The sequence below is a fragment of the Metarhizium acridum genome, assembly GCF_019434415.1.
Source record: "Metarhizium acridum strain ARSEF 324 chromosome Unknown scaffold_389, whole genome shotgun sequence".
Taxonomy (NCBI): Eukaryota; Fungi; Ascomycota; class Sordariomycetes; order Hypocreales; family Clavicipitaceae; genus Metarhizium; species Metarhizium acridum.
Genome location: NW_027094032.1, coordinates 121,382 through 140,698, shown reverse-complemented (window position 1 = coordinate 140,698; position 19,317 = coordinate 121,382). Strand labels below are relative to the sequence as shown.

Here is a 19,317-nt window from a genome sequence, read left to right as displayed (position 1 = left end):
ATTTATAAAAACTATAAAACTATAAAACTATAAAACTACACTACTTTTATAGCTCTAGAACTTATAAGTATACGTAGAGTTAGAATAATTATAAAGTGCTTTAATTAAAAATAAATATTTATTTAAGTATAAGTAATACTCTCTCTCTCTTTTTTTATGTGTAATTTTTTTTTTATTTAAATTAATAAAGTAATTTTAAGGCTAATTAATTATCACTATTAATTATACTAATTGGAATATTTAATATCTCTCCTAATATCTTCTTAGTAACAAAATCTCCTGCAGGTTCAACCATGCCTTCCAAGGCTCTCGCGGCTTCTTCCAGCGGCTGCATGGTCTGCTTTTCCCCGTCAGCGCCGCTAGCTAGCAGGAGGACGTAGCCGACGATAAAAGGCAGTTCGGTTTCATTTTCAAGGTAATCCGGCCCGTAAATCTGCCTAAGCAGAGGATCGCAAGCCTCCTTCACAGCGCGCAGAAGCCGCCAACACCAGCGATGCATTTGCGCATAAGGGAATGAGAACTCGACCGTCTCTGCGTGAAGGGCAAACGCAAGTAGCTCTATCATGTGTTCGGCAGCCATACGAGATCCTCCGGTAGTCCCTTTGCGTCGAATACCTTTATTGTATTGCTCCCTCAGCCTCTTCTTCTCTTTCACCTTCTTCGAGTCCTCAATCTGGCCGAGAAGCAGACCGCCTTCCTCGTCAAATTCTTTCTCGTACATGCTCAAATCAATAATCTGGTCCAGTTGTTCTGCTGTGATGGAAAAGGCGACCTTTTCGCGATATCGAGGGGCGAACATGTAGTGCACCGGCGCGTTAGGCTTTATTCCGCGCGGCCCTGCCTTGGACGCTACCCTTTTGCCTTTACGTCGGTCTTTGCTAAGGGCCGCAGCCGACACTCCTATTTGCAAACAAAACTTCTTGAATTGTTCGTCTGGCGTCCTCGGGGTCTCGCTACCCACGTAAAAGCTATCCGTGTCCAACAGGGCCTTGACCACATCCATGTCTGCCCAGCGCTTCGACAAGTGGCCACGTTGCTGCGCGGCGTTGTATAGATGCTCGCAGTACTGCAGAGAGCCCCATGCATCCGCCAACGACAAGCCAATCTCGTGATATTGGCTACGAAAGAAATACAGCGTGAGACCGCTTATTACAGGGGACATGCGAAATAGGCGATGGCCAGCACCCAGGCGAGAACCCCAGCCCATACGCTGATAAAGTTTATTCTGAACCCGCAACAGCGGGTCCTCGGCCAGCCATTCAATGCTAGTTCGGACATTTCGCAAGACTCTGTCATTCGACTCTGGCCAGTTGACGATCTTGAGGTCTTTATGGAAGGAAAAGTGCTGCTCGATATCGTTGGAAATAAAATTGATGTGGGTAGACATGGTGTGGTAGGCGCTATCGACATCTTCCCCTAGAGTGTACGAGATGTCCAGAAATACCTGGGTGGCAAAGACGGAATAGAATGGAATTTTCTTGGTTCTGTGGATTTGCTCCATGCCACGCAAAAATTCATCCTCAATCGGCCAGTTGGGCACACCCATAACAATGGTCATGAGTTCGGAGAAATAAGGCATGACCAATGCTCGGTCATCTTGAAACTTTGCGAGGCCCGTCTTTGTAGAGCGATCGCTGGACGGATCGTAAGTCCCGTATATTCCGTCCTTGTAAATTGGAACCTGATTAGGCTCGAGAATAGCGGCGAAAGCTTCCAAGTACCGATATGCCATCAGGTAGACGCTTTCGGCAATATTATATGTGTCGTAGTTGAAGTTGTCCTTGCCATTTTTCTCCCCGAAAAGGTCCTCGACTGCAAATCCCTCGTCCAAGCATTGAAATACATAAAACTTTTGCAGCATGCGGTGGTATCCGCCGTGAGTATCGAAAATAGGTAAAACATCATCCATCATGCCGCGGACAAGCTCAATTGCCGTATTCGTTGCAATAGCGGCCGATGTTACGTCAAAAAGACCAGCTCGGTAATTGGACCAGATCCATTTCACGCGAGATCTCATCCGGTCCATGTCGTTTAGTATAGCCACAAGGGCGAAAAAGGCATCCTCCAAGGAAAATGGGGCCTCAGCTTCATACGTATTTGGATCATTCTTGGCTCTGGTTGGTCGCTCGACATCTGGTGCGTTTAAGAACTCTTCAGATGGTTCGTAGACTGCAAGACCGCGGAACTTGTTACTCAGATTGTCGATGGATGGGGCAACGGGCGCGTCATCGGTATTGGGCATGAGAGCGGTGAGAATGCGGCGAACCTGTTTCAGGACTGTAGTGCATCATATTAGCCTAGTTGGTACGGAGACGAGGATGTCTGGTAGGCAGGAGCTTGTCTGCACATACTCTGAACAAAATAGCTATGCTTGGCAACCGAATCGTGGTTCAAATTCTCGCCGTGTGATTCAATTTTGGAACCAAAGCCCTCGCGTGAGGCAATAACTCGGTCAAGTATCACGCTGAAGGAGTGCGGGACAGGGACTGAGTGCTCAAGCAGATCTCTGCCAGAACAATAAAGTCTTTGATGGCGATGGTGTATTTTGGACCGGATGTGAGGGCTGGCGACTGCGTCTGCGGGGTACCTGTTGATGGTGCTTTGGCTTTCTTCTTGGCCTCTGTGCGAGCTTTGCCTTTAAGCCGACCGCCACTCCCATTCGCCTTGCCCGCAGTCTTGCACGTCGAGGAAAGAAGATGGTCGGGAAAGCCAGCTAATTTGGCCGTCGAAGCAAGCCATGTTGCGATGGAATCAGTGTCCTTTTTGTACTCGCAATAAGTACTGATCAAGGCGTCTGGCAGCATTATGGCAGGGGGAGGCTGTGATGCAAAATTGACCAGTTGACATTTTAGTGTTTACAGTAAGGTGGTATTTTAGGGCTGTTAGGAGGAAAAGTGGACTCAATCACATTACCTAGTGAAATGAGGGGTAATATTACTCCGTACTGGGGACGCTTTAGGTAGAAAGTCATAGAGAAGAAGGGGTTGTGCTTTTTCTACTCGTGCTACGCCCCACTATTTTAGGGGCCTCGTTTCACTCACCACCTAAAGGTAGTGCTTATTACTAACGCGGCCTAATTACTAAAGTAGCTTAATTCTAAACCTAATAACTTAATTAACCTTTTCGCCTTAAATATATACTCTTTTCGTCTTAAATTTTTAGGCTTTAAAATATAAAAGTTTAATATTATTAGAGCTATAAAAGTAGTTAGTTATATAGTTTTATAGTTTTTATAGTTTCTACGAAGGTGCGCTTTAAAAGTCTTGCTATCTAGGTTATAGCGAGTACCTTCTAGTATAAGAGCTACTATAATTTAACCCCTAAATAAATATTCTCTTAGTAAAGAAAATTACTATTAGAGATTAATATTAAAAGGTAATCTTACTAAACCTTAAAGACTTCTTAGTAAGAAGTGAAAAACATATTATATACTCCTATATACTAACCTTATTTTAGGTGCTAAGCTATAGGTAAGACTTTTAACGCGTACCTTCGTAATATAATAAGTAATATTAAATCTAATAAAATACTTATAGAATTATAAGTTTTATAAATAACTAGTATTAATATAAAATTATAAGCTTATATTAAAAAAGTGGGTTCTTATATACTCTTATAAGCTTAAAACTTAAAAAACTATAAATATAATTCTTATAATATAATATAATATAATATAAATTATATAATATAATAATTTTTTATAAAATAATATAATTTAATTTAATTTTTTAGCTTTTTAAAAGTAAAAAGAATTTAATTTTTTATATAAGTTAATTAATAATAATATTAATCAATTTATATGTTTATTAAAGGGTGTTCCCACTCGAACTACATGTAGAAGTACTAGAATAGCTTAAAATAGCTCTAGGGTACTTAATAAATAAATAAATATATGTTTATTATAATAACATAAGTATGTTATTAAATTTATTATTAAATATTTAAGCTTTTTTAAATTTAAAATATAGTTTTTTCGTTACATCTCTAGCTCTCACGATAACTCTAATATATGCGACATTCAAATTGCGACAACTAATTAGACTGGCATTAGTAGGCAAGCATGCCGGATCGATATCAGCCCCCAAACCCATCGGCCGAGAGTAACACGGCTTTCTGATCAGAGAATTCGTATTCATAGCCAAATTACCATCACTTTAAAACAAGGATTGCTCCAGGAACTTATTAGTCCTGTGACTATCGATCTAGAGGCCGTGACGTTCCGCGCTTGGGTCCCAGCACGAACAACGACGGAGACTGCTCGGTACAAAGAAAGAGCTCGATCGTATAGCAAGGATGTCATGGGTTCACTTCCAAAACGCCTTCCGTCCATCCTAAGTTATGATGAAACTTCAGCCGAGTACATCCGATACGGCACAAATAACGCCGTTTACGTTGTTGAAGGGTCGGGAATACGAGGAAAGGGCGCACATGCCTCGGTAATGAAGGTCAAAAATGTGTCTACTAGGGAACTTTTTGGTGCAAAAGAGCCGTACTACAAAATAAGTGATGATGCGGATACCTCGAGGAAACGATTTGAAGCCTTGAGGGCTGAATACGATCATATCAAACGTCTGTATCACGTAAGTTCGTGCAATCTATGGATCTATACTGTTTTTAAAAGCTAAGAACCTGTCCGCCCTAGCCACATATTGTGAAAGCGTTCGATTTGGTTGTAGCTGAAGACATAACTTTGTCACAGTGGATGATTGTGGAATATATTCCATTAAACTTCGGTGAAGCCCTACCCGGGCTTGATAAAAGTGAGCGATTGATAGCCATGACACATCTTAGCAGTACTTTGGCTTATATGTATACGAGCGGCGTTCGGGACCTGAAACTGTATAATGCGCTTGTTATGAAACGACAGAAGGAACTAATTGTGAAACTAGCCGATTTTAGGACCTTAGAACAAAAAGAGTCTGCTAAATTGGATACATTTACTGGCACGGAAATCTACATGGCTCCTGGGCTGTTTAATAAACCTAGGCTCTATACAAATAAAATCGACATGTGGGCTCTCGGGCTTATTGGGATGCAGCTATTCACAGATTGGGAACCCGAGACTGACGAATAATGGGACCCTAATGATTTTCGGATTTGGGTTCGCAACGTTGCTCTCCCTAAGTTCGCTGAGGCACGAGAATTCCTCCAACCTATGATCAAGGGTCTTCTACAAAAAAATCTAGTGAGGCGATGGAGCCCCTGGAAGTGCCTGAAATGGCTGTGGAAGTATGAGGCAACTGATTCACCTGATGAAACCTTCAAATCTGGCACAGACACAACAATCAACAGGAAACGCCGGGCATCTAGAGACCTTCAGCTGCTGCAGAGAGCTGATAATGATAGGCACAGGCGCAGTCTGAACCCTACGCTGTCGCCTACCCGAGTACAAGTTTTCGTGTTTCAGGAAGATAGAGTCTCCCAGATACGGCATCTCCTTTTCCCAGGCTGCCGGATCTACCCGTACCGTCCACTGCATCAACCCCGCGGATTAATGACACGACTTTGGACTTGAACCAGCAAGAAGACGACAAGTCTTCTGGCGCTGACCCCGACTCGGAAGAATGGCAATATTGATGGTTTCAGCCCGAATTTTGTCAGTAATAATACTGGAGTGTTTCAAAAACCTCGTGCTGTAATCGTGCTGTAAATCTGTCCAAAGTCTTTTGGAACTGGCAACAGAGTTCTGCAAAGTCAGAACGCTAATAGCTTTTATGCAGGGCAGCGTATATGCGGGCAGCAGTGGAACATTATTGAATGGTTCACAGATGTCTTCTTAGGTGCATTGGCCCATACTATTGGCTACGCAAGTTAATGCTAATGCTTACATTCCCAGCTTCAGTGGCAATGCGCTCCGTGTTAATGGTGACGTCACACTCGCCGCAACGAAAGCAAAAAGAAAAAATATTACGAAATGGAGACTACGATTGCCTGGACGTAATGGTTGCGAGCAGGCTTTAAATCCAGGAATTCCAGATGCAGGAATGAGGCTACAAAGAGAAGCATCCTTGTTGGTTAGGTGTCTTTTCCGCCAAACAGCATGCCGTGTAATGCAAGTATAGACTACAGGATATCTAGACAATGTATCAAAGTGTTAGCTGCTATCCTTCACCTAGTAGATAGTATAATTGATATTGTTTCCATCAGCTACTTTTCTACGTGGTGACTAAATTATGCATTTGTCTACATACTACTCGAGGATAGCTCCACAAGTGCTGTATGTTCGGCTCCAAATAACAGGTGCGGGCCCAATACTACTTGATATTGTAAAGACCTGTAATAGAGTTATTAGTACACGCCTCCAGGACATTTAATGACTGGCTTAGACGGAAGGCTGGCGTTATTTATCAGCCCATTGTCCAACCAGTTATGAGACAATATGAAATATTATGATCCACGTAAATCTTAGCGGTGTTGACTGACAAAACCTGCAGGAAGAAGAAAACCCGAAGGCAGACTCCAACACCCCTTCGTCTCAATGCCAGATACACCACTATATCAAGCCATAATTGATAGCATGAACAACGTCCGTCTCTCTTTGACGTTCAACCACTACTTCGTTTCACTTCACTTTTCAACTTCAGGTTGGCAATACGGTTTCCAAGCTCACTCTGGCCGCTGCTAAAGTTGTTATCAACGGCAAGACTATTCAGGAGTCATATGTGTTTCCTGCCCCAGTGTTTAGGTCACGGATCGATGAAAACGGCAGAAAAAAGCCCGGGTGTGCTGTATCGGACGCTCCGTCAACTCTAGCAACTGTCAGCAGTGGTCCTAGTATGGTGCAAACCATGTGGCTCCCTCCTGTTGATAGCGCGATAGTGCTTTCAACCATAGGTTACTAGCTGCCGGATGGGTTACGACCCAGGCTCGTTGTATCCGGCGGAATGCGATAGTCCTTTGTGTTCTGGCAAGCTCGACTAATGCGGTCGTGATTCCATAGAGGTGCCGGAAAGGAGAGCTTTACCAAGTCTGCCGGTGCAACACACTACATCAAGTATACGGCAGCAGATGTTGTCGCCAAAGTTCTCGAGCTTACAAGCGCATGGGAGCGCATGCTGCAGTTGTGGCAGCGAGTAATGTCATGGCATCTGCCTCGGCCGTTGAAATGTAAAATTCTGGAGGGACGTTGAGCTGTGTCGGGCTATCCGCCAGGAAAGAAACTCTAGAAACCCCGATCAACCGGATCATTCTCAAAGGCTCGCCTTGGAGGGGAGACTTGGTAGGATCTCTCAAGCAGTGTTTGGAGGCGGTGGACCTGGTGAGGAGGAGTGTCGTGAAGCCCAGGTTGGTGGTTAGGCCGTTTGAGGACTCGCCTTTCATGTATGAGGATTTGGAAAGAGGGCATATCAATGGGAGAATCGTGCTCAAGATTGCGAAGGACGAGTGAGGAGAGGACGCAGCAAGTCTCCGAAATGCCAGTGGATTAGCCTAATACCCCATGTGATAAGAGCAAGTGTAAGTATTTTGAACTTGATCTATATTGAATCGAATAAAAACAGGTTGAAAATGTAGCGGCTATGATGCTGCTTGTCTTCACCCCCTATCGTCCTGTCATGCACATATGCAACTTGTTGAAGTCAGGACTCTGAGTCTAAACTGTACAAAGGTATATCGTCATCGTATAACTAAAATATATAATTTCTTCCATGCTTCTGGCTTTTAAAAGCCAATGGGGCTGGTGGAGTTACTGCCCTCGCCGTTGTTGATCAAGACGTTGGGAGTAGTGCCTGGAACACCCTGAATGGCACCCCTGATGCCCTTCTGCTTGATAGAGTCGCAGAGGCCCTGAACTGATGCACCCTTGCCCAGGAAGTAGGCGCCAATGCCGGCAACGTGTGGCGAAGCCATGGACGTACCGGAGATGGTGTTGACCCCGCCGTTGATCCAGGTCGACGCGATGTCGGAGCCCGGGGCGAGGACATCAACGATGGAGCCGTGGTTAGAGTACTGGGCGAGAGCATCCGTCTTGGTAGTAGCACCGACGGTGCAGGCGGACTGCTCCGAGGCAGGCGAGTAGCCACTGGCGTCCTTCCCATCGTTGCCCGCAGCGACAGCGAGGAAGAGGCCGGCGCTGCTGATGGCTTGAGCGGCCTGGTTGACGGCGGAAGACCTTTGGCCACCGAGGGACATGTTGACAACGATACCCTTGGGGCACTTGCTCTGCTGGCCCTTGGCCTCCTGGGCGACGAATTCCATACCAGCAATGACAGCGGAGCTGCCGTCTGTTAGTGCCGTACTACCAGGCTATATAATATAGGCCATCGGGTGAAAAGCTTACTTGGAGCCGCTGCCCTGGGCGTCGAGGACCTTTACTCCGAAGAGCTTGGTCTTCTTGGCAACACCGTACGTCTTGGAGCCAATGGTTCCAGCGACGTGAGTACCGTGACCGTTGCCATCGGTCTCCTGGCCGTCACCAGCGAAGTTCTTGAGGAACGTGGCGCGGCCTTCAAACTCCTATCCAAGCTTGTTAGCACATTGCTGGCCACCTGATCCATGTGATTGTGCATACAGGGTGGGATGCCTCGACACCAGTGTCGATGATGAAGGCGCAAGTACCCTCGCCAGCGCTGTCATCGTAGGTATAGGTGGTGGTGCCAGCTTTCTGGCTTGAGAGGCGAGCCAATCCCCAGTCGGCATTTTGCTGCGTGGCATAGATGGTCACGATGGCGTCCTGCTCAATGTAGTCGACCTAGGCAAGCTATTGTCAGCACATTTCATGCATCAGCATGATAAGTCTTGTCGGCAGGAGACTCACGTTCGGGTCCCCACGGAGCTTCTCAAGCTCCTCATCGGTAAGCTTGGCAGCAAATCCGTTGAAGGCCTCGTAAGTGTAGTCGGCATCGGCAGCAATGGAGGAGATGGCAGAGGAGACGGCGGAAAATGCAGCCTTTTCCTTCATCTTAACGATGTACTTGCCTTCGACGAGCTGAGCGTCACGGGGAACAAGGACTGGGGCCGGGAAGGACCGCTTAGAGGGGGCGGCCATGGCCAAGGGGAGGATGGCGAGGAGAGTTGAGGCCTTCATGACTGTTGGTAATCGGGATACTCGGTAAAAGGGGGAGATGGTTTTGTCAACGAGTCTGCCGGATATGCTCGAACCACTGGTGGAAAAAAGATGTTGGGAATATAGGAAAGTGAGGAGGGAAAGAGAAGGAAGCTTGTTTTGGTATTGTTCTTTCGCTTCTTTCGCCATGGAAGGAAGGCATCCCAAGCTATTTATCTTTTCGAGCTCTGTGAAAGTAGACAGAGTCCAACATGTGCTTCCCACTCCACGACCTGGCCATGACAACTCTGGGAGCCAGGGCAAGGCTCGGACGCATTCATCCTTATTCCGGTATTGGAACAATGCCGTGATCATCAGTCATGTCGGAACACTTGGTTCTTCGAGTTTCATCGTCCACAGGGTCCCAGAAGTCTGTGGCCGCATCACCATGAACAGGGTCATCCGCGGATGTCTCGTGTACCTGGGCACGCGCTACGGAGGGGGGGCAGCCAGAACCCAACTAGGCTTCGATGCCGCGGGAGTGTTTGTATGGCCATATCGACAGCATCAGATGGTCTACGACACAAGAGTACAAGCCATGGCACACGCGGCAATCGTTACTCGTACCGTAGCTGCTTCACCGAGGGGCAAGCTACAATGGCAATGCACCGGGGGGGGTGAAATAATCCTCGCCAACTGCTGCAACCCATCTCGTGTGAGTGGCGATGTTTGAGCTCAATGTCCTCCTCAAAAGAGACGAATAAGCGCAGATCTGCTTTTCGCGAGCGTCTACCGGCAAGCGCAGCGTCATGCTTGATGCGGTCTCCCGGGCACCACGCCCCTTTGAGATTTCGTCTATTATTTCTACGGGGTTACCTAGCAGTGAGATCTCGCTTTGCTTTGTTATCCATCTTGTCACCTACCTATTGCAGCTTAGACCGGGGAACTTCTGGAGAAGAAACTATCCACAATCCCCTTTCAAAGGCGAAACACGGCCCCGCAGGGATCAAGTGATTAATAAATTGCCACAAAAAAAACCCGAACATTTGAACACGGCGACCCACCCACCCACACACACAGCCCAACAGCCCTTCCAACCAGACCCCGTTGGGTAATAAGCTATTGACCAGACCTGTCAATCGATGTAACTAGACGACCAAAGACTGTTGACAACATGAACTTGACATGTGCAGGATTTTGTCCTGTCTGCCCACCATCCCGGCCCGTCCAAGTTGTTGGTGCGGCGCTGGGCAAACCATCGGCTCACTGTTCAACCTCCTTCTTGGGTTATTCACGGACGTGTTCGGTCGCTCTCCTGGCCACATGCCGGTAGACGCGACTCGGCGGATAATCCATGGTCAGCGTTGCGACATGAAGACGGAAGGACGCCTTGTCCATGACCAGTCCATCAATTACTCAACCTAGAAAGTCGTAGTGTCTCCTGGGCTTCCAAAGGTGCCCCATCGAGGCGCATCGCTTCTTCGCCTGCAAGGGACAAGTTTCGCCATAAACGATGCGAGTCTGGTTCGGGTTAGCATCCCGCCATCCCCATCCCCCCCTGGCCATGTCGACATGTTTGCAGTCTTCAGCTCATGGAGCCAGTCACCCAGTCTCGTCTGTGGAAAAGTGAGCTTGCCGGCTCTTAGTTTCGGTCATGGATCCCGAAGCCAAGCATGGACGATTGACACACCTTGGCATAGGATCGCTGTTTCCATCTGACTTGGCGACGCAGTCTCCAGATTTTACTGGTTAACAGATTTGTGACGCTTTTCAGTCCTTCCATCTTCAGCCACCTGCGACAACATTCGCCGTAAGCCACAAGTCAAGGTATCCCCGGTGGCTAGTTACTTGGGGAACTAGGAGGAGACCGACCATGATGCTACTGTACTAGTGGCGGAGCAAAGTCGATCTAGCTAATCGTCGTCTTTCGATCCATCCTGCAGGCCTTCCAATCAAAGTCGAACAGCACCTTGAAGACTCTATAAACATTGGTTGTGGACAAAGGGCGCACAGCCAATCCAGACTTGCATCGTCGGTAGCGCAAAGACGTCTTTGTGAAAAGGGGTGTTGCAATTCCAGGAGTCACGCAAAGGACAGGCCATTCCATCGTCCGTATTGGCCGTTGGCTGATATTATGGGTGCGTTTCGGCCGCATGGATCAAGAGATCTACGTCTTATACCAATGCGCCTAACTCTTGCTTCTCTCCGCCTTCCTTTCTCTTCCTTCTCTGCATTCCGCTCATGCCGGGGACTGCCTCTCGTATCGTCAAGCTTCTGCGGGTTAGCCGACTAAACAAGCTTCATTGGTTCCGGACACCACATGCATACAATGTACTCTTCCCTCCTTCATCACCACAGCATCGCCCAGCACACCAGACGTATTGTGAGGGAATAGACGAGGGACGTTTGCCACACCAGACCAACACCAACAGGGTCATCCTGGATACTCGGTTGTGGTGCCCAGATTTCATGCGTCCCCATATTGCTAAGAAGAAGGTTCGTCACCGGCTTGACAAAGCCTCATCGAGTTGCCTTTCCAATATGGAGATCTACAATGTCCAAAACAGAGTCTCCAATTTTCTTCCCCAAATTGTTCCTTTGGTGTATTTGTGCATTAAAGACCCAATGAAGTATCAGAGGTCCTTTCGTTAATACGGTTTCCCCCTCTGCGGCAGCTACTGTTTTCCTTTTTGGCATCTCAATCCATGTTTCGCGTTCATCTGAGGCAGCGGCAAGCCCTTTGGCGGTGTTGACGAGGACGGACAATCAACGCTACACACGGCTGCCCGCCCACGTTTGCTCAAGATCAACATTGCATACGACTCATCCTGCAAATCACAAAAGACTGTTAAATGCAACTCTGTCAGCCTCCTGAATGTGGCCTATTTCGACCATCTCATAGCCTTCTGCGTGCCACTCCTTCCCAAACCCCTTCCGAATCTACGGCGTACTTTAGTCTTCTGCCTTGGACATCCACGTCTTGTCAACACTCGGTCATTTTGGGCACTTTTGTGCGCGGCCTAAGTGTCAAGAACGGATGAAATATTTGGGGCAGCATCTAGCGAGTCAGGGAAGCGGGGAGCTTTCTTCTATACAATCTGGAGTTTACCATATGCCTCGTGTGTGTTGAGGAACCACGGAGTGTTCAAGTCACCTTGTCCGTTCTCTGCTCTGTGGCTCTACAATACGAGTCGTAAGTTTTGAGGAATTTGGCGCGTTTTTCTTCCCTTTCTCTTGCAAGCGAATCATCACCTCCTGGATTTTGCTTTCCACGTGCAAATTCTCGATGAGCAAGTTTGTTGTTCCCTACTATGCGCACCTTATCACTAGCACTACATACATTGATTCCAAACCCCATTGTTTCAGACGGATAGGTCCGGCTTCGACACTCTGATGACAAAGACATTCATCATCCGTTGACGCGCCATTCCAAATCAGCCGGTAGCTCCAAGCACGTGTTGAGAGCTGCTTTCCAACACTGCTCTCCATCGTGTTTCAGCCTAGTCCCAACAATCTTTTGTCGGCATTATGGCATTCCATATATCATGTATTTTTTAATCCAGAGCCTAGAGCAACATGCCTGGTCCACAAGTGAAACTTAATCTCGATCATACTGATAGATCAAGCATCCGATGTCCCCATAAATAACGCGGCATAAACATCTCAGCCTTTCAAAACAAGTCAAGAACTAAAGTAGACTCATCCGGCCGTGCTACATGGGATCATTAGCCTTGTTGCAATCCACAAATGTCTCGCAGCTTGCGAAAGGCCGTGGGGCAGCGCCGCCCTGACACAGGTTAAGCTCTTAGCTTCTTCGTAAAGTCGGGCCAAAGGCACCTTCTAGACTGACTTAAAGCGGGGGAAAAAAGACGGATTGGCGCGGCCAGTGACGCACATGGTTGAAGGAGTCCCTATGAGGTCGTGAATAATAAGTTGTCGCGCAGCCGGTTCAGCTCCGGCAACGGTAATACTGCATTGACTGCCAACAGTCAGGCCTGCGTCAATGAAACTTATTGAGATGCTGTCGGGCCTCTTAATTTCTAATCGCCATAATCACACGCAACGCTCACCAGGTCGCAGTATTGCTATGCACCAAATCTTCTTCGGGCGATCTCACACTACTCTCAAAATAGCTGCTTAGGGGACGTCCATCCCATGGATTATACTGATTGGTAGCCTCTTATGGACATGAAGTGTGTTAAACTATGTCTAGTAATATAATTCATTTCCAAACAATCTTCTTTATCGCTTAGACTTATTCTACTTTGTTCGTAGTTGGCATTGTTTGAGCCTACCCTAAACTAAACCCCTGGCACAGTTTCGCATTGCGGAGGCTCAAGCACCAAGCAGGACGAGGTGAAAATAGAGTTGCATATAGCATTTACCTTGTTTGCTCTAGGCATAGGCCCTATTTGCACTTTTCATGACTAAGGACTGCAGATGGTGTGGCGGTGATGGATTTGTGAAGGGTCTGGTGCGTTGCGCCACTAGCAGATGGAGAACAAGGTCGAGACCGCACTCGGCATCCGTCAACTCTATCTGACATTATCAATCGCGCCTTCCGTTCTAACGGGCCAGTCTGTGCTTGCCTCTTTCATTGAGCCAAAAAAAAAAAAAAAAAAAAAAAAAAAAAAAAAAAAAAAAAAAAAAAAAAAAAAAAAAAAAAAAAAAACCACAATAATGACAAAGACATCGCATGCCCTTACTTCAGCCTGCAGCTGAAACCCACGATACCGGCAGAATTTGTGCATGTCTCAACAAGGTTTTGCCAGCCTAGGGACTGCTCGCCCTATTCCTCAACCAGCCCAAGCTCGAGATTAGCTCTGTCAGCTGAAAAGCTTGAGGCGCTTTGGCTGGTCGCCCCTCAGATGCTTCGATTCAACAGGGAGCCGAGCAAACTTTCAAAAATGTCATTCCGCCCGACACCGTTTCGCCGACTTCGCTTGGTACGTTTGCACCGCCGAGGCGCCAGAACCAACCCGACGCGACTATGAATTGTAACGAGCTCCAAGAGGGCGCCAGACCCCAACGATACATCATCAAGCGACCGAAGGCGCTTCAATGGTTCTACAACGGCCACCTGTACAAGGATAGCGATGAGGAGAGACAGGCAGGACGGTTTGAACTGTTTCTAGACTTGTTGTGTGAGCTCGAGGCCGCCTTCTTCCGTCATGGCAGCGCGCTGCTCCTCTTCAACTTCACTCTGCTGACTCCAGCCAACCCCGCCAGACGTCGCCATCGTCGCCAATTTTAGCGATGACCTCGCCGAATTCCCAAATGGCGCCCATCTCGCCAAGTACATTCTCATTTTCGCCCCGGCGTGGCACATTTGGGCCGATCTGCGAGAGATCATGAATTCATACTATACGGATGACTTGCTGCAGCGACTGGTCATTCTTTGGGTCATGGCGCTCTTGGTCCTCTACGCCAACAACGCGAGGGAAGCAAATGTCGACATCAACGCCATGCGAACAACCGCCGGCGCCTACTTGGTCGCTCGCTTTTCCACCATGTGTGTATTCCTCATAAGCTCCTTCGCCAGCTACCAGCATCGCACGCAGGCCCGCATCCTCGCGGGCTTCATGTTTATCGGCCTTTTCATCACCGTACCGCTCTTCTTTGAATCCGTAAGCATCCGTGGCAAAGCTGCAGTCGTGGCCGTCATGATTGTCTACCAGGAAGCGACATGGTCCATCACCCTTAGCCCTTGGATCAAGCATCGCCTCAGGCTCAAATACAGCACTGCCGTTGACATTGCCCACGAAATTGACCGCATGGCCGCCTTCTTCATCATCATTCTCGGCGAGTTCATGTACAGCGTCATTGTCGGCGATCCGGCCGGCATCGGTCTGACAGCGGGCTACGCAAAAGCCGTGTGCACCCTCATCATCGCCTTTTGCATCAACTGGATCTATGTCAGCGGTGACGGGAGTATACAGGCCACACATCCAATTCGCCGCTCTGCTTGGACGGCCTTTGGCTTCTTTCTGCTGCACCTGCCGCTGTCGGCGTCATTTCTAATCGGCGGACACATTTGCGCAATTAGCACGAGGTTGCACGAATTCGAACAAGGTCAGCGCTGGCTGCTCGGTGGTGGGCTAAGCGTGGGCACGTTCTGTCTTTGGATCTACGCGCAGCTGTATCGTACAGATGGAGAGGACTGTCTGATCCTGCCCAAGCAGCTACGCGTGGGCATGCGCTTGGTTATAGCTGTGATTCTGGCCGTTCTTCCAGAGACGCACGACCACTTGACGACCACGGAGTTCATGGCGGTCGTCATGTCCTTATTTGCGTTGTTGATCTTTTGGGAGACAATTGGTGGGTTGATGAAGGGTGCTCGTCTTTTTGAGCCGTGGACAAACAGGCATGCACCGGCGGAAGGAGACTCCAGCGAGGCACTAACCTAATTCATTTCACGCGCATTGCACCAATTTTTTCTTGTTTGCGAGGCAGATAATATCTCGGGGCAGAGTGTGACTCCTCAGGTCGGTTGAGCGCCGTAGCGAGTGCGAAAGCGAAGCTTTGTCGACTGACGGAGCACCTCGGAACGCCACGCTTGCAGAAACCCAGCTGAGCCTCAACTCAACCACCAATGTCAATTTATACCTAATATGCCAATATACAATTCATTTGCCGACCAAGTTCCTTCTTGGACCAATTAATCACGCGCTCGAGTCCAATTTGTAATGGAGGCCCTGAAACAAATTACACGCGCCGTGTCTCCTAAAACCGCCCTCACAGCAACAGCAGCTCTCATCGCGCTGTCAGGCAGAGCATACAGCATAACGCTATACAGGCGGCTCAGTCTCACCAGCCGCCCTCTCATCAAAATGACAGAGTCCGCGTCGGACTCGTTGCGCAAATCAGCCACCATCCGCGGCCTTGTCAATCCCCGCGGCCACACGGCTTGGGAGGACTTACGCTTCATAGCACTTACCGTGCCGGAGGGTGTAAAACTCCCGTCAGAGGAGCTTCTCTTGTCGCGGTTCGTGAGGGTTTTTTCTTTGGCGGGCGGGCGTTCAGTTCAAGAGGATTGGACTGCAGCTTCTGAGGAAGCAGCTTGTTGTTTTCGATGACATGTTGCCCGTTGGTGCGAGGAGCTTGACTTTGCATTAACTCTTGCTAGGTCTCGCGCCAAGCTCTGCTCCAGAGTATGTGACCTCTGTGTCTGAGCTTGCTGCGTCTTTGCCGTCGTTGCTTTCCGTCTTTTGGGGTACTTTCCAGGTCACGGATCTGCAGGTTGGTGAGGACGGGGAGGGCAGCTCGATCGATTTCGTCTATGGCTCTACATTTGGGCGAGTTGGCGGGTTGTCATCGCTTCATGGTGCGCAAAGAGACTGGGGATCAGGGGGAGAGAGTGTTTGTAAGCATGGAGTGTATTACTTGTAGTCCCAAGGCGGACAAGCCTGTCTCGGGTCGGTTTTTGTTTGGGTGTCACAAGGTTTACGCAATGGTGTTGTTTAGGGATGCGGTTGCCCAAGTAATGGGTTTGTTGAGTTGACGGTAGCCGGATCGCTTTTCTACCGGATTACTTGTGCTTGAAGAATACTTTGGTTGGGGGGGGGAGTTTCTGGGTTACTGGCATGAGATTCCTCCTCTACCATCACTTGCTATTTACATTTACAACGCTACTTCCGAAGTCTCGACGTTGCCTGCGTTCACGAGTACCTTTGCCTCTCGCCCGTCTCCGCTCACTGTGAGTGCCAACTTCTCCCTTGGCCATAGCGTGACGTAGTTGTCTGACCAGATGGCGGGGTTGATGTCCTCGCCGGCCTTGTCAACAAGGTTCAGGCGGATGAAGAATGCAGGAACGTCAGACTTGTTCTCGAGAATAATGGAGTGAGCACCGCCGTTCTTGGACGCCGTGGCGGAAAGTTCGGCCGTCTTCATCTTAGTCAGGGCGCTGTAGTCGGAGAAGTTGGTCACGGGGGTGTGGTACCACGTTGCGCTGGACCAGTCGAGCACATCTACAGACTTTGTGAGCCAGTATACATTTCGGCTGAGAGCTCGGCCCTTTTCGTCGGACAAAACAAGACGCAGCAGGCCGACGTCCGTCATGTTGTTTAGGCCAGATATTTTGGCGACCTTGCTGGACTTGTTGGGGACGGTGTCGACAGTGACGGAATCCTTGGAGATTGACTTGCCATCCAGCCCAATCAGTTCAGTAGCAACTGTGCGCGCTCCCCCTTTGTCGAGGCTGTGATTGATGATCCACGCCTCCTCGCGGACATAGTCGTATGCGACGTGTTCTAGTCGAGAACCAACCTTGGTGCCAAAGTACGAGCCGGCTGGGTGCAGGTAGTGGTCGAACTGGTTCCAATGCAAGCTGGGCCAGGCATTGTTCAGCATCCAGTAGATGGTGCCCGTGGCTGGGCGGTCCTGGCTCCATCGAGCAGAGTACCCCTCGTGCTGTGCACGAATAGCCTCATAGTCCATGAGCTGGGCTTTGAATATGTAGTCTTCCAGAGATGTGGGCGCGCCGTAACGCTTGAACAAGCCCTCGTTGTAGATCTTGCGGTTGTAGAACGCCGACGTATTCGTAGACATGTGGAACAAGTTGACATCGGGCTTCTTCCAGAGGTCCTCCATCTCGCTCTCGGTCAGAAACTTCCTGAGACTGCTGACCTCGGGAGTTCCTACCCCGGCGCCAAGCTCAGAGCCAAATCCAAATGCGGCCCCGAGACGGTCCTCGGATGACTCCGTGTCGTACCAGTAGTTGGGTGGCACCCAGTCGTAGGGTCCGCTCATCTTCATTCCCGAGGGACCAAGAAGAGCTGGGTAGCCGCGCTTGGATGCGGATGCGATGAAAGGGGTCTGCCAGTAAGCATCCTTGAGGGCATCAACGTAAATCTTGGTGGCGCGGTCATTGGGCCAGAAATCACTGCCAATCAAGAATCCAAGTACACTGGGGTGCGGCTGCATCATGGCAGCTTCATGTCGCATGGTAGCATTTGCAGTCTCGTAGTCGTTGTCGGTCCAAGGAACGTTGGGGTTGATGTCCTTGTTGTAACTCCAGGCCTCCCACTTGGAACAGCAGACGAAGCCGGCAATAATCATCATGCCAGCTTCATCTGCCATTCGGTACAGCTCTGGGTGTTCCATCATGCCTTCTAGGCGAATAGTGTTGAGACCCATGTCGTGCGAGTATTTCATGACATTGGCCCATCGCGTGGCGTCCCAGCGGAAGAACATGTCTGGGCTATATCCCGCACCAAGAACCTGGAACGGATAGCCGTTGACCGTGAACATGGTGTCGTTGTGGCTGTTGAGTGCTGATGTAACGGTTCGAATGCCAAATGTCTCGTCTGCAACGTCGGACAGCTCGTTGGCAACATTCAATGCAAGCCGGGCCTTGTACAAAGGTTGGCCGCCCCAGAACTTGGGCCACCATATCTTTGGCCTCTTGACATGGTGAGAAACCTCGACGAGCTTGGTCTCCTTGGGTCCCAGCACAAGAGATGTCTTCTGAGACCCGACTTTGCAACCAGACGATTCGGTAATGACGGAAGTAGCATCCACTTGGACCTCGTGGTCCTCGAGGTTCTGCACTTTTGCACGGACAGTCACCTTGGCAGGGTTGGACTCGACTGGAATCAATATATCGATGGACACGCTCATGGGTCCCAGCGCCACAGGCCCAGTCTGCTTCACGGTGATTTCTCTCCAGATACCACTGCCATTGTCAGGCGCACGGGGGCTCCAGTCAACAAAAGTATAAATGAGGTCGAGATTGGAGTCTGAGGGGTACACATTGACGGCAAGAGCATTCTCGTTGCCTACATGACCAGTGATATCGTAGGTATGACCACCAAAAGAGCCTGCCTGTTCCTCTTTATCTGCAATCTTGTCTCCATTGAGGAAGATGCCGGCCCGAGAAGTGATGCCGTTGGTCTGCAGGAGATAATGCTGTCCGTTCTTTGGAGCGAGCGAGAACTCGTGTCTGTAGACCCAGGGGACGCGGAATTGGCCCCAGTTGATCTTGTAAAGGTTATCCGAGAACCATAGCTCATCATCTTTGTACGTGCCCGACTCAATCATACACCCCAAAATAGTGCAACGAGAATCATTTACATGGTTCCACGACGAAGTGTCGACACCAGGCTCAGACAGCGAGGCAAGGTCTTTGCTCACAGAGGACGACGATTGGAAGTCCCAGGCAGGAATTGTCCCGACCTGCCCGGCCTTGGAGGTCAACGGATTGGTAGCCGAAGCGAGAGCACTGCTGCTAGCTAGCAGTAGGGCCACAGCGCCATTAAGTGCCATCTTTCGGACGTGTCAAATCATTGACGAGTTGACAACGGCAAGAGTTCATCAGTCTTGATCTTCTGCAAGGC

At 49.1% G+C, this 19,317-nt stretch overlaps 5 protein-coding genes across 6 annotated transcripts; 1 reads left to right on the top strand and 4 right to left on the bottom strand.

Annotated features, from left to right (window-relative positions):
* Positions 1–205: 205 nt before the first annotated feature.
* J3458_016499 (uncharacterized protein) lies at positions 206–2,242 on the bottom strand (the record flags this gene model as incomplete). The annotated part of the gene is made up of 1 exon (XM_007813293.2): positions 206–2,242. The coding sequence occupies one exon, from the start codon at positions 2,240–2,242 to the stop codon at positions 206–208; it is 2,037 nt and encodes a 678-aa protein (XP_007811484.2).
* Positions 2,243–2,459: 217 nt separating this feature from the next.
* Positions 2,460–2,804, bottom strand: J3458_016498 (uncharacterized protein; the record flags this gene model as incomplete). The annotated part of the gene is made up of 1 exon (XM_066120977.1): positions 2,460–2,804. One exon carries the CDS (start codon positions 2,802–2,804, stop codon positions 2,460–2,462), a length of 345 nt encoding a protein of 114 aa, XP_065974038.1.
* Positions 2,805–7,659: 4,855 nt separating this feature from the next.
* Positions 7,660–9,025, bottom strand: J3458_016497 (uncharacterized protein; the record flags this gene model as incomplete). The annotated part of the gene is made up of 4 exons (XM_066120976.1): positions 7,660–8,215; positions 8,279–8,454; positions 8,510–8,689; positions 8,756–9,025. The coding sequence occupies 4 exons, from the start codon at positions 9,023–9,025 to the stop codon at positions 7,660–7,662; spliced, it is 1,182 nt and encodes a 393-aa protein (XP_065974037.1).
* A 4,397-nt stretch (positions 9,026–13,422) lies between these two features.
* On the bottom strand, positions 13,423–19,258 carry GLS93 (Exo-beta-D-glucosaminidase). Its single transcript, XM_007813289.2, has one exon. The coding sequence runs from the start codon at positions 19,244–19,246 to the stop codon at positions 16,604–16,606; it is 2,643 nt and encodes an 880-aa protein (XP_007811480.2). The 5' UTR covers positions 19,247–19,258; the 3' UTR covers positions 13,423–16,603.
* Positions 13,630–16,543, top strand: J3458_016496 (uncharacterized protein). 2 transcript variants are annotated; one of them, XM_066120975.1, is made up of 2 exons: positions 13,630–14,127; positions 14,213–16,543. In XM_066120975.1, the coding sequence occupies exons 1-2, from the start codon at positions 13,974–13,976 to the stop codon at positions 15,388–15,390; spliced, it is 1,332 nt and encodes a 443-aa protein (XP_065974036.1). In that variant the 5' UTR covers positions 13,630–13,973; the 3' UTR covers positions 15,391–16,543. The 2 variants fall into 2 exon arrangements, with proteins under 2 accessions (XP_065974036.1, XP_065974035.1); XM_066120974.1 differs by having other exon boundaries at positions 13,659–15,668.
* Positions 19,259–19,317: the final 59 nt, after the last annotated feature.